This window comes from Chiloscyllium plagiosum, unplaced genomic scaffold (assembly GCF_037043375.1).
Source record: "Chiloscyllium plagiosum isolate Xiang-an unplaced genomic scaffold, Cpla_swu_hap1 HiC_scaffold_2, whole genome shotgun sequence".
Lineage (NCBI taxonomy): Eukaryota > Metazoa > Chordata > Chondrichthyes > Orectolobiformes > Hemiscylliidae > Chiloscyllium > Chiloscyllium plagiosum.
This window is the reverse complement of record NW_028270140.1, coordinates 32,398,732-32,415,811: the sequence shown is the minus strand read 5'-3', so window position 1 is coordinate 32,415,811 and position 17,080 is coordinate 32,398,732. Positions and strand designations below refer to the sequence as shown.

The following is a 17,080-nucleotide window of genomic DNA, read 5'->3' as shown; positions in this document are numbered from 1 at the left end:
AGTGGAGGAGATGCGGTGGAGAGCATCGTCGATCACGTCTGAGGGGAAATTGCGGTCTTTGAAGAAGGAGGCCATCTGGGTTGTACGGTTTTGGAACTGGTCCTCCTGTGAGCAGATGCAGCAGAGGAGACGAAGAAATTGGGAATATGGGATGGCGTTTTTACAGGGGGCAGGGTGGGAGGTGGTTTAGTCTAGGTAGCTGTGGGAGTTGGTCAGTTTATAGTAAATGTCTGTGTTGATTCAGTCGTCCGAGATAGAAATGGAGAGGTCTAGGAAGGGGAGGGAGGAGTCTGAGACGGTCCAGGTAAATTTGAGGTCGGGGTGGAAGGTGTTGGTAAAGTGGATGAACTGTTCAACCTCCTCGCGGGAGCACGAGGCGGCGCCGATACAGTCATCGATGTAGCGGAGGAAAAGGTGGGGGGTGGTGGCAGTGTAGCTGCGGAAGATGGACTGTTCCACATATCCTACGAAGAAGCAGGCATAGCTGGGGCCCATGCGGGTGCCCATGGCTACTCCTTTGGTTTGGAGGAAGTGGGAGGATTGGAAAGAGAAGTTGTTCAGAGTGAGGACCAGTTCAGTCAGTCGAAGGAGGGTGTCAGTGGAAGGCTACTGGTTGGTACGGCGGGAAAGGAAGAAGCGGAGGGCTTTGAGTCCTTCGTGATGGGGGATGGAGGTGTACAGGGCCTGGATGTCCATGGTGAAGATGAGGCGTTGGGGACCGGGGAAGCGGAAATCCTGGAGGAGGTGGAGGGCATGGGTGGTGTCCCGAACGTTTCAGAGAACACCTCTGGGATACCCGGACCAACTAACCCAACCACCCCGTGGCTCAACACTTCAACTCCCCCTCCCACTCCACCAAGGACATGCAGGTCCTCGGACTCCTCCATCGCCAGACCATAGCAACACGATGGCTGAAGGAAGAGCGCCTCATCTTCCGCCTAGGAACCCTCCAACCACAAGGGATGAACTCAGATTTCTCCAGTTTCCTCATTTCCCCTCCCCCCACCTTGTCTCAGTCCCAACCCTCGAACTCAGCACCACCTTCCTAACCTGCAATCTTCTTCCTGACCTCTCCGCCCCCACCCCCACTCCGGCCTATCACCCTCACCTTAACCTCCTTCCACCTATTGCATTTCCAACGCCCTCCCCCAAGTCCCTCCTCCCTACCTTTTATCTTAACCTGCTTGGCACACTCTCCTCATTCCTGAAGAAGGGCACATGCCCGAAACGTCGATTCTCCTGCTCCTTGGATGCTGCCTGACCTGCTGCGCTTTTCCAGCAAGACATTTTCAGCTTTATTGGACAGAGCATTGTGTATAGGAGTTGAGAGGTGGTGCTATGGCTTTTCAGGACATTGCTTAGGCCACTATTGGAATACTGTGTGCAGTTCTAGTCTCCCTGCTATAAGAAGGATGTTATGAATCGTGAAAGGGTTCAGAAAAGATTTACAAGGGTGTTACCAGGGTTGGAGGGTTTGAGCTATAGGGAGAGACTGAACAGGCTGGGGCTGTTTTCCCTGGAGCATCGGAGGCTGAGGGGTGACCTTATAGAGGTTTATAAAATCATGAGGGGTATGGATAGAGTAAATAGACAAGGCCTTTTCGATTGGGGTGGGGGAGTCCAGAACTAGAAGGCATACGTTTAGGATGAGAGGGGAAAGATATAAAAGGAACCTCAGAGGCAAAGTTTTCACGCAGAGGGTGGTGTGCGTATGGAATGAGCTGCCAGAGGAAGTGGTGGAGGCTGGTACAATTACACCATTTAAAAGGCATCTGGATGGGTATGGATAAGAAGGGTTTGGAGGGATATGGGCCAAGTGCTGGCAAATGGGACTAGATTTATTTTGAATATCTGGTCAGCATAGACAAGTTGGACTGAACGGTCTGTTTCCATGCTGTACATCTCTATGACTGTATGACTTATAACTTCCCGATATTAATCAATCCACCATTGGCAGCCATGTCTTCAACTTATTGGACCCTACCTTTTGAAATTCCCTACCTAAACCTCACCAACTTTGTACCTTTCGGTGCTTTTTAAAGCCTTTGACCAAGCTTTTAAGTCACCCTCTCTCATAATATGGTTGAGAGTCAAATTTTTGCTTGATAACAACACCTTGGGACCTTTATATTTGGTTGAAAGAGCCATATGAATGCAAGTTGTAGTTGTTATTAGTTAGCAGTGTGTAAGAGTGCATAGCTTATCTGATGGATATCTGCCATGCATGAACTGTGTAACAATTGAATGTTTACATTGCACATCTTGTACTGAAGAGAGTGGTGTCACCATGCATGTGAAAGATCTGATTATCTATGATTATCACTGAGCCGTGGTGTGATAAAGGTACTCTTAATGTTGTGACTAAATTAGCAAGTTCAAAACTGAAAAACAAGTCTGTAAAAAAGCCGTTCTGCTTTAAAACATCAGCTGGCATTTAACAAGCTCGGAATCTGTTGTTGAAGCGAATGTCATGCATGTGTCATGCAAATGCTTTCGATGAGTAGCACTCCCCATTCTGAGTTAAAAGGCTACGGGTTCAAGACCACTTTCAGAGGCTTGAGCAAGAAACCCAAGCCGATGAGGTTAAATTAAAGGCATTATGTAAATGTAAGTTGTTATGCACCATATCTTGCCTTCTTAGCAAAGAGAAGAATTAATCAGATAACTGTATTTATAAACATGAACCAAGTCTGAATTACAAACGCAGGTCCTGTAAACAATCATTGTTCTTTCACACAGCATGATTCTGCACTCAGAATTTCCTTGTGAGCTCTCTCCAGCAGAAAACAGACAGACTGTGAGAAAATTCCTAGTCTTAGGAATATAGGAACTTGGGAGGCCATTCAGCCCCTCAAGTCTGTTCCACAATCCAATAAGATCAAAGTTGCTCTGCATGTACCCACCCTTCCCATATCTCTCAATATCTTCAGTGACCAAGAATTTATCAATTTCACTTTTCAAATGAACTGATGCAGCATAAATTGCCATTGTGGAAGAGTGTTTCAAATCCCTACGACTCTTGGTGAAGAAATGTTTTCTAATTTCATCCCAACCTGCTCGAAGGTCAGCAGAAAAAGTTCCCCTCTCTGTCAGACTTGCTGAGCATTTCCAACAGTTTCTGTCTTTAATTTATTCCTGAGAGTTTGATTTTACGTGTTGGATTAGGCTCTGATTTCCAGACTCCCCAACCAGTGGCAATAGTTTCTCTGCTGGTCCTATTCTGATGAAGTGTTAGTGCCTGTCTTTTTCATTCACAAAAGTAACAGCTGACTAAGGGTGTCTTGCAGTTTCCATTTCTGCAGAGCCAGCAAATTCGTCATGAATGAATCAAAGGTTCCAAATCCTGCATATGAGTCAAAAATTCCACACTACTTCCCAATTTGGCCACCATCTGTGCATTGAACAATACAAAATTGTTTTCAAATTAATGACCAAGTGTTTATTTTCCCAAAAACATGGAACCACTTCTCTAATTCCTAGATGACGTTAGACAGTCTTTAAGAGCCAGATTATATGAGGTGATGCCAACAAGCACTTTTTCACATAAAGGGAATTCTCTCTCCAATGTAAAAAAATGTTGTTCAGGTCGAGGATCAATTGGAAAGTACTAAAACCACGACAGATGGACTTTCTTTGTTGGGTAAAGGAATTATGGGTTACCGAATCAAGCCCAAGAAAGAACGATTTAAGATACAGCCAAAATTGAACTGAATGGTGTAACAGGCTTGAGGGGCTGAATGGCCTCCTCCTGTTCTCAAATTCCTACCAATAGTTCTCCCTCTGCCATCTGAGGTTGTATTTCACCGAAATGATAGGGGTCTGACTTGTTGATGGATTCGTTAGCGAGAACCCCAAGTTGCCTCTTTTCAGCTAAATGAGTCAGGCACTCAAGTGGGCAGCAGTGGGGGGAGGGTCCTTCCCTGGAATTAAGGAGCTGGAGCCAGAACTCCCAGCAATGAAGACGTTTCAGCAACTCAAAGATGAACATCTGTGCTCTGCTCCAATCAATCTTCTTCAATATCCAACGTTAGGCTGAATCTTCCCAGCCAGTGGACACAGTAGCATTGGCAAGAAAGTTGGGAGAATAATGTGAGATGGCCAGTGAGGTGATTCTAAATGTCAAGACAAAATTCTCCAATCAGTTATTGAACAAGGAAATGTGAAACTTGTGAGTGAGAAGTGCGAGGCCTATTTGCATGCATCAGAATGTATTAATACCCTCATTATCATGTTAACTCTCTTTATTGATGTGCGGTTTCCCATTTTCCCGCTTGCTGGATAGAAACTGGATGGTGACAAAGACAGAAGAAAACCTGACAAATTCAACTTGCTACTGGGCGTTCATCTAGGACACCTGGCACCAACTCTCAGGATGTGCACAACAGGCAGTACCCATGAGCATGCCCCATTCACCAGAACCGCATTGGCAAAACGAGCTGACAAGTTCCCTCTGCCAGACATGTCTGGGGCAATTGACAGGAACCATGCAGGACAGTGGCAGAGTACTTTCAGTACTTGACCAGATTCTTAGCTGGGCTTCAAAGGTGGTGCTGGTGCCAGAAATCCTAGGAGGTTGTGACACTGGCCAGTACATCTCCTTATGGCAAGTGGGAGAAGAGTAAATCCGTGCCATGGGGCCTTCTAAATAGATAACGAGTTGGGTTTGGGAAGAAAGTGTCAGAAAATGCACCAGGGTTCGCAGAGGGAAACCCTTCACAACATTCGCTAAAACTGACTCTTCATCAATTTCTGGTAAAGTTCAGCTCTTTGTCTTTCTCTGTATCTACCTCCACACAGTTGCTGCTTCACATGCTCATTACTTCCAGCCTTTCCTGCTTTTTGAGGGCAATGTATCTGTTGTTACATTGTTTGAGAAGCCTGACAAAATTTTATGGAAATCAGGACAGATGCAAGAATGCAAAATTCTGAAATCACACAAACGTCTTGTCCTGACAAGTACAGGACAAAAAGCATCAACACATCATCTCTTTTCAGCAAGATTTAAGTTCTGTACTACTAAGTGGGCACTTTCTTTTTGTTCTTCCTCTGTTTTCATGCCTATCCATGCCAAGCAATGTGGGATAAAACACTCTCATCTCCTGCGGCAGCTCAACTGACCAATTCCCAATAAGAAAGCCAGAGGTGAACATTTAATATCCCATGCCTTAAAATGATGAGTTCACTGCTTAGAATTAGAGGAACAAAATATAGAAACGGTGCTCAAACATTTTAGCTCAGTTATCATTTGCTGATTTTTAAGCTTTAATTTTTTACTGAACTCTTCTCCCCAAATTAACTTGGTCACCAACAAGTGCCATGCTTTCTCATGTCGGAAATTGAACGAAATATTGGAGAGTTAATTGGCAGAACAGTTTGTCGCAGGAACAAGGTAAACCTTTAAGCATCAACAACTTACATTTACAAAGTGTCTTTGACTGGAGCACTACCGTATCAAATTTTACACAAAGCCATTTAGAATCATAGAATGGTTACAGTCAAGCAGGAGGGTATTTGGTCCATAGTGTCTGTGCTGGCTCTCTACAGGAGCAACTCAGCTAGTCACTCTTCCCCCACCTTTCCTTCAGCGCCTTGCAAATCTTATCCTCTTGGAAAATGATCTAATCCTCTTTTGGAATGATTTAAACTGCCTTTACCACACTCCCAGGCAGTACATTTCAGATCCTAACCACTCGCAGGATGAAAAGGCTTTTTCCTCATGTTGTCATTGCTTCTTTTTCCAATTACCTTAAATGTGTCTTCTCTGGTTTCTAATCCTCCCAAGGATGGGAATAGTTTCTGTCTATCTACTCATGTCCAGATTTGAACACCCCTATAAAATGTCCTCTCCACGTTCTCTTCTCTGAGAAAACAGTTCCCCCTTCTCAAACCTTATCCACATTATGAAGTTCCTCACCTGGAACCATTCCCATGCATCTTTTCTACTTTCACATGCTCCCTAAAGTATGGTGCCCAGAATTGAATACGATTTTGCAGATGAGGCTGAACTAATTTTTGTACAAGTTTAACTTAATGTCCTTGCTTTTGTACTCTATGCCCCAGTGACATTCTCTGAACCTGCCTGACACCTTCAGTGCTTTGTGAATAAACATTTCTGCTTATTTTTTCCCTTGAGAATATAATCCTTTATTTTGTATCACCTCTCCTCATTTTTACTGAATAAAATGACTTCACATTTTTCTACATTAAATTTCACCTGCCAGTTTTTTTTTGCCCATCCCTCTCTATGTCTGTCTGTAGTTTCTAACACTATCGTCTGTAACTCGTAATCTTTCTAAAATGTTGTACCATCTTCAGATTGTTAAGACCCAGACCATTTACATCAAAAATAGCAGGGGACGTAAAACCAACCCCATGAGAAAAAGAGAGAAATTATTATTCAGCAATACTCAAGTTCTAGGAAGTGACTATAAATCTTCCGGCTGTTTAAGAAACATTTTGCCAAATAGCCAGTTTTGCATCCAAGCTGCCAATGTGATCTGTAATTTTCCAGTAAAGCCTGTAATGTGTAATCCAATGCCTTTGGGAAATTCATGTACACCACACAGTCTCAGAGAGATGTACAACATGGAAACAGACCCTCGGTCCAACTCATCCATGCCAACCAGATATCCTAACCTAATCTAGTCCCATTTACCAGCACTTGGCCCAGATCCCTCTAAACCCATCCTATTCATATATCCATCCAGATGCCTTTTAAATGTTATAATTGTACCAGCCTCCAAAACTTTCTCTAGTAGTTCATTCCTTACACGCACCATCCTTTCCGTGAAAATGTTGTCCCTTTTAAATTTTTCCCCTCTCACCCTAAACCTATGCCCTCTAGTTCTGGACTCCCCCACCCCAGGGAAAAGACCTTGTCTATTTACCCTATCCATGCCCCTCATGATTTGATAAACCTCTATAAGGTTACCCCCGAGCCTCTGATGCTCCAGGAAAAACAGCCCCAGCCTGTTCAACCTCTCCCTATAGCTCAAACCCTCCAACTCTGGCAACATCAACTGCATTACCCTTATTAACTGTCTTTGTTAACTCTTCAACAATCAAGCAAGTTTAATAATCACAATTGACCTTTAATATATCTGTGCCATCTTTTTAAAATTAATCCACACTTGTCCAAATGACAATTCATCTTGTCTGTAAACAGGTTGATCTTTAGATGTTGGGCTTAATTTTATGGTATTTTCCCTGTACAAGGACGGGTATAACACTGAGAAACATCAACTGATAACTAAAAGCTTAATCAAAGTAGTGGGTTTCAAGGAGGGTCTTAATGGGAAGAGTGTGAAGCAGAGGGATTATGGGTGGGGGTGAAATTCCAGGACTTAGGCCCAGGCAGTTGAAAGCATGGTCACCATTGTTTTTGCGATGGAAATTGGGGTTGGAATTGGAGAAGTGCAGAAATCTTGGAGAGCTGTAGGGCTGACGGAAGTGACAGAGATAGGGAGGAGGTAAACAGTAAGCACAGCAATCTTGATGAAAGGTTACCATGCAACAAAATAAATCGATGCACATTATTAGTGCAGTTTCAGCACCTCTTCCATTAGACATTTTCATTCAATCATAAAAGTGTACAGGATCGGAAATTAAATATCCACTTTTAGTTGATGCTGCCTGTTGGTTTAAAGTGAATAACAAATTCTCCTCAAGTGTGCACCATAGAGTGATACAGCATAGAAAGAGGCCATTCCATCCATTTATCTATGCCCACTTTTAAAATAGTGCTATTTAAAAATAAGAGGAATGCCACTTTGGTCTGAGAGAAGGAGAAATTCTTTTACTCAGAGAGTTGTGAACCTTTGGAATTTTCTACCACAGAGGGAGATGGAGACTCACTCTTTGAGACTGTTTAAGGTAGAGATCGATAGGGTTCTGATTTCCTCCAGTATGCGAGGTTATGGGGTTGAGGTGAGTGAAAGGCTTTGAAGTGTTTGTATTGAATGGCAGGGCTGAACAGCCTAAACTTGTTCCTAGATAATTCCTTTTCTTGCTGCTGTTTCCCCAAAGCTCTATAAAGTTTTATCCTCTCAAGAACTGTAATTAGTTTACTGCTTAGTCCCAGTCGTGATATTCAACTCACTCACAGGAATTATGGGAGTTTAACCCGTATGTCGGAGAGCTTGCACAGATTATATTACACAATACAGTTTCCACATGTACCTTCACAGGGTCCATTTTGAAATAAAACGTCATCTATTGCAATGTCACTGTGTATTGATAGGCCACGAATTGCTTCAAAGACAATCTGTAAGAAGAACAATATTTGTAAATACAACGGCATGTTTTGTGATCTGGAATGCACTGCCTAAAAGGATGGTAGAAGCAGATTCAAGAGTAACTTTCAAGACAGAATTAAAAGGGAACCAATTGGACTTATCTGTTAGCATAAGAAAATAAGAATTAGGAGCCGAGTAGGCAATTCAGCCCTTCAAGCCCACTCCGCTATTTAACATGATCATGGCTGATCTTATCCTAGTCTTGACTCTACTCCTGTCTGATTCCCCATAGCCCTGTATTCCGCTTATTGTCAGAAGCATATCTATTTCTGTCTTCAATCTGGTGATTGATTCCACCTCCACTGCATTCTGGAGCAGTGAGTTCCACAGAGTCACAACCCTCTGAGAGAAATAGTTTCTCCCCATCTTACTCTATATCTATGACCGTTTGTTTGAGGCCATCCCGCACAAGGAACATCTGTTCAATGTTCACCAACCTCAAACGGACCCACCCTGCCCCCAATTCCTCTGAACTCTAGCGTGTACAAGGCCATGCTATTCAACCGCTCCTCATAAAACAGACCTTTTATCACTGGGATCAACCTGGTGACCTGCCTGTGAATGGCCTCCAGTGCCACCACCTCCTCCTTCAAGTAAAGAGACCAAAACTGGACACAGTACTCCAGATGTGGTCTTACCAATGCCTTATATAATTGTAACAACGTTTATTTTATAATCTAGCTTTTTTGCAATAAATGCTAGGATTCCATTTGCTGTTCTTATAACTTGCTGTACCTGCAAATCCACTTTCTGTGATTCATACACAAAGACACCCAGATCCCTCTGCATGGATGCACTTTGAATCTGCTTCCAATTTAAATAATAATTTGCCCTTTTATTTTTCCTGCTAAAATAATCTCGTACTTATCCACATTAAACTCCATTGGCCAGATTCTGATTCATTCCCCTAGCCTATCAATATCCATCTGTAAATTCTATCTCCCCATCACAGCCTGCTTTCCCATCTATTTTATCATCATCAGTGCATTTTGCTATATCACATTCTTTCGCCTCTTACAAATCATTTATACAAATTGTGGATAGTTGAGATCCAAGAACATAACCCTGTGGCACCCCACTAATTATAGTTCACTATCCAGGGAGGGACCCATCTATCTAGATCCTCTGTTCTTTCTCAGTCAGCCAATCCTCTATCCAAACCAATACTCCACACTTAACCCCATGGATCTGGATCAATGTTTTATGCTGCATCTTGTTAAATGTCTTCTGGAAGTCTTGATATACCACTGGATCCCCATTATCTACCTTGCTGGTTGCCTCCTCAAAGAACTCCAGCAAGTTTTGACAAGTTTGACCTGCCCTTCATGAAACTGTGTTGACACTGGTGAATTAAGCTTTGTTTTTCCAGTGCTCAGTTATCTCCTCCTTTATGATTGACTCCATTAACTTCCCCACGACAGAGGTCAAACTAACTGGTCCACTTTCGGCCTATCTCCTTTTTTTGAATGAGTGTGTCACATTAGCATGTTTTCCAGAACCCAGGGAATTTTGGAATATCATGACTAATGCATCAACTACTTTCTGCTGTCACCTCCTTTAATACCCCAGGATGCAAGCCAACTAACAAGATGAAATGCCCTTCTCTTATGTCTCAGGAGTAGAATGGTCCCAGGGATGAGGAACTTAATTTATTTAGACTGGAGAAATTGGAACGATTTTACTTGGCAAGGAAAAGGCTGAGATAGAGATCTGACAGAGGAATTCCCTCCCTAAGCACATTGTGAATCCACCTACAGCACGTGGTCTGCAGTGGTTCAAGAAGGCAGCATACCACCATCTTCTCAAGGGCAACTAGGTACAAGCAATAAATGCTAGCCAGCCGGCAACGCCCACGTTCCATGAGTGAATATTTTTTTTAAATCAAAATCATGAGGATTCTGGTCAGAGTAAATGGAGAGAAACCATTCCTATTTGATCAAGAATGAGAAAGCACAGATTAAATAGTTACCAAAAGAAGCAAAAATGGCATGAGGAAAATCTTCTGCATGCAATAAGTGATTAATGTCTGGAATGCACTGACAATGTGATGGAGGCAGCTTTACTTGAGACTTTTAAGAAGGATTTAGACTGTTAGTTGTAAAGGAAGAATGTAGAGTATTACAGGGAGAAGGTAGGTTAATCGCTGTAGGTTTTGTTCGTTTCAGTTGCTCATTTGAAGAGCCAGTAGAGACACAATGGACTGAATGGCCTCCTGCTCTGTGACCCTGAAATGAATTTCAGACACCCTACAGCCTGTGGTTGTACAGCACAATAGAGCCTACAATTCTGTGTTAATTCAAAAATTATCATTTGATTTGATTTAACCAAAACAGAATACAGCAACTTGCTAAAACTCAACAGAACATTATTTACTTATTGTGTTACAAGATAACAAAAATAAATACATTGTGAAAACAAATTAGAAGGGATTGAGTTTGTCTCTTTTACCTAGAGTCTCATGGATATGATTACTTTTAGGTAGCACTTTCAGTTACAACTGTGACTAGAAATATTGTGTTTTACAATGTCATAATCAGTTCATATATTGCAGAAAATGAAACAGGACTGTTGTTCACATTTGGATTCATTAGAATAAATTGCAGTGATTGTTAATTTAGGTTTTTTTATTTGTTCATGGGATGTGGGAGTTATTGGCGAGGACTGTGCTTATTCCCCATCCCTAATTGCCCTTTAAAAGGTGCTGGTGAGCTGTCTCCTTGAACTAGTCCATCTGACATAGGTAGAACCATAATTTGGTTAGGGATGGAATTCCAGAATTTTGACCAGGTGATTGTGAAGGAATGGTGATATACTTCCAATTGAATGGCTTGGAGGGGAACGTGGCAGTAGTGTTATTCCCATGTATCTGCTGTCTTTGTCCTTCTAGATCATAGTGGTTATGGGCTTGGAATGTGCTGCCTAAGGACCCTTGGTGGGTTGCTACAGTGGATCTTGTAGATAGCATGCATTGTTGCCATGGTGTGTCGGTAATGGAGATACTGATGTTGAAGGTGGTGATGTGGTGCCAATAAAGAGAGCTGGATGGTGTCAAGCTTCTTGAGTGTTGTTGAAGCTACACTGATCTAGTCAAGTGAGAGTATTCCATCACACTCTGATTTGTGCCCTATCAATCGTGGATAGGTTTGGAGGATTCAGGAGAGGTCTTGCTGCTGTAGGTACGGCATTTATACTACGAGTCCAGTTTAGTTTATGGTCAATGGTAATATTGGTGATGTCTTTCATTCAACTGACACATTATTGGCAAAGCCAGCATTCATCACCCATCCCTCAATTGCTCAACCATTTCAGAGGCCGGTTTAGAGTAAATTACATTACTGTGGATCTGGAGTCGTATGTACACTGGAATGGGTAAGACTTCCTTCCCTAGAGGGGCATTTGTTAACCAGGTAGGCTTTTATGACTGTTGTTGATCTTTTCATGGTGATCATGACTGGGATTAGCTTTCAGTTACAGATTTTTAAAACTGAATTTCAATTCACCAGCTGCCATCATGCAATTTGAACTTTGCCCAGAGCATTCCCTGGGTCTCTGGATTAATAGTTTAGTGATAATACAATCAGGCTATTGCCGACATCACCAGTGTAACATTTCTTCATTTCCATAATTCACCATCCTGTGCCCTCACACTCACCACATCAACTTAATTTAATATAAAATTAGGAATAATGTTTTGTATCATGGACACATAGTAATGAGGAATTGGTCAAAAGCAAAGTGCTGTAGCTGCTGAAATCTGAAATAAAACAGATAATGCTGGAAATACCCAGCAGCATTTGGGCAGAGGCTGACTGATTGAGCATTTCAAGGTAACCATCAGTTCTACAAGGAGATATTATGTAAATACAATCTACGTTTCCTGGAGTTGAGAAGAATGAGCAGTGATCTAATTGAACAGATACAATTCTTAAGTGGGTTCATAAGATTCTTAAGATACTGAAAATGCTTCCCTATGGCTGGGGAATCTATAACAGAGCTACATAGTCTTGGAATAAGATGTTCAGGTATTGAGGACTGAGATGAGGAACTGAATTACTCAGGGTGCTGTGGATCTTTGGAATAGTGGAGTAGGTTTTGAAGGGCTGAATGACCTCTTTCAATCGTTTTTCTTATTTTCTTAACTTTTTCTCTCTCTACTGACATTGCTGAGTACATCTGTTACTTTGTTTTTAACTTCAGGTTTATGGATGGCACAGTGGTTCAGTGGTTAGCACTGTGGCCTCACAGCGCCAGGGACCAGTGTTTTATCCCAGCCCCAGGTGACTCTGTGTGGAGTTTGCATGTTCTCTTCCAGTCTCTGTGAGTTTCCTTCGGGTCCTTCAGTTTCAAAGTCCAAAGATGTGCGGATTAGGGTGAACTGGCCATGCTAAATTGCCCATAGTGTTCAGGGACATGTGGGTTAGGTGCAGTAGAGAGTGGTAAATATAGAATAATAGGGTAGAGGAATGCAGCTGGGTGGATTACTCTACGGAGGGTGGCTGTGGCCTTGTTGGGCCGAAGGGCCTGTTTCCACACTGTAGGGATTCTATGATTCTGGTCAAACTATTTCACAGAAGAAATTCTCCTTCAGTTTGGATGCGATTCAAGGGTAAAAAGTTTTATACTCTAATTTTCTCCACTGGCTATTCCTAACCATGCAGAGTTTTAAGGCAAACTAACCTGATGGTTTTCTTCACAGTTGTATTCTACAGAGGCCTTCAGCCAAGATACACTCTGTTCCCCTGTTCTTTTCCATAAGAGAGTTTCTTGACCATTCTCCTTCCTCAAGTAAACATTTAATGATCCAGTTCCAAGCCCATACATGTGGTAGAAAAATATCAGGCACTGGTCACCAGTGAATCCTCTCAGTGGCCATGACAACAATCGTGCATTGTATCCGTGCCTTATATGAGAGGCTTCTACATATAAGTATCGCCCTAAAGGAAAATAATTACATTTATTTAGATAGCAGACATCACACATCAAAATAAATCCCTTCCCTCTCAGAGAAAAACACATTATATCTAATGTCCTTTAGTTAATGTTAAAGATAAAGACGGCAAAAGAGATGATACAATACCAATATGTAACTACCTCTCCCCATCTCTGTAAACCTTTCTAGTTCTACAATCCTTGGACATCTCTGCACTCTCCCAACTCCAGTCAGTCATGCATCCCTCATTTTAATCACTCTACTGCAGTGCATTCTGTCTCCAGTTGCCTGGGTTCTAAGCTATTGAATTAGCACCTTCAATCTCATCACCTCTGTACTCCTTGCTCCTAAACACCTTTTACGATGCTCCTCGATTGTCGACTAAGCTTTGGGTGACTGACATCTCCTTCAGTGTCTGGGTCTTAAATTCTCATTTAATAACTCTCCAGTTCCTTGGGAAGCTTGACTGAAAAAGGTGATAAAAATTATATATATATTTGTAAATATACACATGTTGCACTATTGAAGAACAAGACATGTTGCCAAAACCTTTATTCATGGGGTAACAGCAAAGCTTCAGCAACATTTGAACTTTTTTTATTTTGCACAATGAATTTCCACTACTGGACAAGCACATACTCTATTCATTTAAGATCTCAGCACAAACCTTTCAGGTTTAATGATGGATTCCACCAGGCTAATGCCTGTTGAGGATTGAGGAGTTGTAGGTGGGGAGCAAGATATGTAACCTAGTTATTATCTAGGTATTTTTGCTGAAGGTGATACGTAAGAGGAATAAAGATGAGGATAATAATCGGGCTCAGTTGTGAAAGCCCACACAGTTGAGCAGCCTAAAAATATTACTCATATGTGATTGATTTGGATAACGTACAAGAGAGAGAGTGGAATCATCTCTCAGTACTAATTAGAGCATCGCAGTGTGTCTGCCTGAGGTTAGATAGTTCAACTTGTCTTTTTCCAAATGACAGCCTTGCAGAACATTGTAATTTAAGGCCTGACAGCTGGAAAAGCACATACTTGAATGATTTCATCAAACTTTGGTTTGGCTTCATATGTGCAACTATTCCCACTGAGCAGTGACCAGCTTTCCTTCAACATTAGTCATTTCTGCTAATTAGACTTTCCCTGCATCAACACACCAACAACATATCTTTATATAGCACCATCCCAAAGTGGCTCTCAGGAACTGTCAGGGACAAAGATAATTTGATACAAAACGGCATAATTAGCTATCAGGAAAGGTGACCAAGAGTTTGGACATAAGGGCAGTGTCTTAAAGGAGAGGAGCAAGGTGAAGAGATATAAGGAGAAAAGGTAGAGTTTAAGTACTCAGTAGTTAGAGGCATGGTTGCTAATAGCACAGTCATTAAAATCAGGGATATTTGAGATCAAATTTATCTTCCTTTCTGTCAATTTATCTTTGTGAACAAGGTGTGTGAGAGATGACTGACACTCAGAAGTGGGGATATTCGCCAATGATTACACAATGTTCAGCATCATTTGCAACTCCTCAGATACTGAAGCAATCCATATCTAAATGCAACAAGGTCTAGACAATATCCAGGCTTGGGCTGACAAGTAACAAACTACATTTGTGTCACACAAATGCCAGGCTATGACCATGACCAATAAGAGACAATGTAACCATCGCCTCTTGACATTGAATGGTGTTACCATCACTGAATCTCCCATTATCAACATCCTGCAGGTTATCAGTGATCAGAAACTCGACTGGACACAGCACATAAACACCGTCACTACAAGAGCATTTCAGAGGCTGGGAATACTGCAGCGAGTGACACACCTCCTGACTCCCCAAAGCCTGTCCACCATCTACAAGGCATAAGTCAGGAGTGTGATGGAATTCTCTCCATTTATCTGGATGAGTGCAGCCCTAACAACACTCAAGAAGCTTGATATCATCCAGAACTAAGCAGCTCATTTGATTGGCATTACTTTCACAAGCACCCACTCCCTCCACTACCAATGGTCAGTGTCAGCTGTGTGTACAATCTACATGATGCACTGCAGAAACTTGCCAAAGATTCTCAGACATCACCTTCTAAATCCACAATCACTCCCATTGCGAAGGTCAAAGGCAGCAAATATATAAGAACACCACCTTCAAGTGCCTCTCCAAGGCACTCACCATCTTGGCTGGGAAATATAACACAGTTCCTTCATTGTTGCTGGATCTAAATCCTGGAATTATCTCCCTAATGGCATTTTGGGTCAACCCACAGCAGGTGGACTGCAGCAGTTTAAGAAGGCAGCTCACCACCACCTTCTCAAGGACTACTAAGAATGGGCAATAAATTCTGGCCAGCCAGAGATGGCCACATCCCACAGATGAATTCATTTTTAAAAACTTCAATTTAGGGATGGTACACTATTTTGAGGCCCAGGCTAATACTGCCAGAACTTAGTTTCAAATCCCACCATAGGAGCTGGTGAAATTTAAATTCAATTAATAAATTCTGGAATTGAAAACTAGTTCCAGGATCATGAAGCTATCAACTGTCATTAAAAAAAATTGTTCATTAATGTCCTTTTAAAGAAGGAAATTTGCTCTCCTTACCTAGCCTGGCCAATACATACGTAGAAATTCGGAGCAGGAATAAGCCACTTAGCTTTTTAAGCCTTCCCCACCATTCAATAAGATTGGCTGATCTTGTTTTAAACCTCAAGTCTCATTCCTGCCTAACCCCAATAACCTTTCACTCAAAACGCTAATTGTTTTTCTCTCCACAGATGCTGCCAGACCCACACTCTGTTTCTACTTCAGATTTCCAGCATCTGCAATATTTGGCTTTTAATGATATATTTCCACACCTTCGTTTCTTGAAGTTAGGTGGCTTCTCTCTATTGTATTAGTATAACTTTTATTCAACAAAGCCACCTCTCCACCTTTTTCTAGCTTCTCAAGTACCACACAGTCTTCAATATTCAAATCCCAATCAGTGTCATCCTGCAACCCTGTCACTGCAAAGGCAATTAGATCATACCTGTTTATCACACTTTGCACTATCAGTGCATCTGTTTTGTTTTAAGTGCTACTTGCATTCAGATATGGAACCTTGAGTTTTGCCCTATTATTTTTGTAACCTCTAGTATTAACTGATGATTGACTCTTAGATCTGTACTTTCCATCCTTTCCTGTTCTGGGCTGTTTATTATTTGTCATTAATATCTTTCCTTTTCTCTCCTCTTTAAATGACTATATCTTCCTGATTTTGATCTCTTGCGCCACTATTTATTTTAAAACCCTTGCTTGGTCTCTAGTTATGTGGCTGTCAAGAACAGTGATCCCAGCTGCACTCAGGTGTAGACCTCCCAATGGCTCGGCCTCACTTTCCCCAGTACATATGTCGATGTCCTCTGAACTGAAACCCAGTTCTCTCACTCCAGTCTTTCAGCCAATCAATCACCTCTCTAGTCTATTTTGCCTTGTGTCAGATTGCACATGGGTCTGGTAATAATGCAGAGATCATGACGTCCGAAATTTCACTTCTTAATTTGGTGTCTACCTTTTCATAATGACAAAGCAGATCATCTTTCCTTGACCAACCTGTATTGTTGATACATTTATGAACAACAAAAGATGATTCCGACCCCTCGTCCTGTAAGTTCTTCTCTAGCCCTGAGTAGATTTCCTGAACCCTAGCACCCAGCAGGCAACATAGCCATCTGAGCTCATGCTATTGGCTGCAGAGGAGAATGTGACTCCAGACCCTCAGCAACATGGTTGACCTTTGACTGCCCTCTAAAATGGCTTAGTGAGCCACTCATTTCAAGGCTAATTAGGGATGGGCAAGAAATGCTGGCTTTGCCATCC

At 42.0% G+C, this 17,080-nt stretch overlaps 1 protein-coding gene and 1 long non-coding RNA gene across 5 annotated transcripts in view; one reads left to right on the top strand and one right to left on the bottom strand.

Moving 5' to 3' along the window:
- mamdc2a (MAM domain containing 2a) overlaps nt 1-17,080 on the bottom strand; it is a 144,737-nt gene that overhangs the window by 14,010 nt on the left and 113,647 nt on the right. For all 4 annotated transcript variants that reach the window (XM_087995816.1, XM_043716618.2, XM_087995803.1 and 1 more), the window contains 2 exons: nt 12,972-13,228; nt 8,179-8,263 (listed from right to left, as the gene is read on the bottom strand). In XM_087995816.1, the coding sequence (XP_087851942.1) occupies nt 8,179-8,263; nt 12,972-13,228 (342 nt within the window). The remainder of the gene's footprint in view (nt 1-8,178; nt 8,264-12,971; nt 13,229-17,080) is intronic.
- LOC122563177 (uncharacterized) overlaps nt 1-17,080 on the top strand; it is a 46,943-nt gene that overhangs the window by 19,087 nt on the left and 10,776 nt on the right. The gene's annotated exons all lie outside the window — the stretch shown is intronic.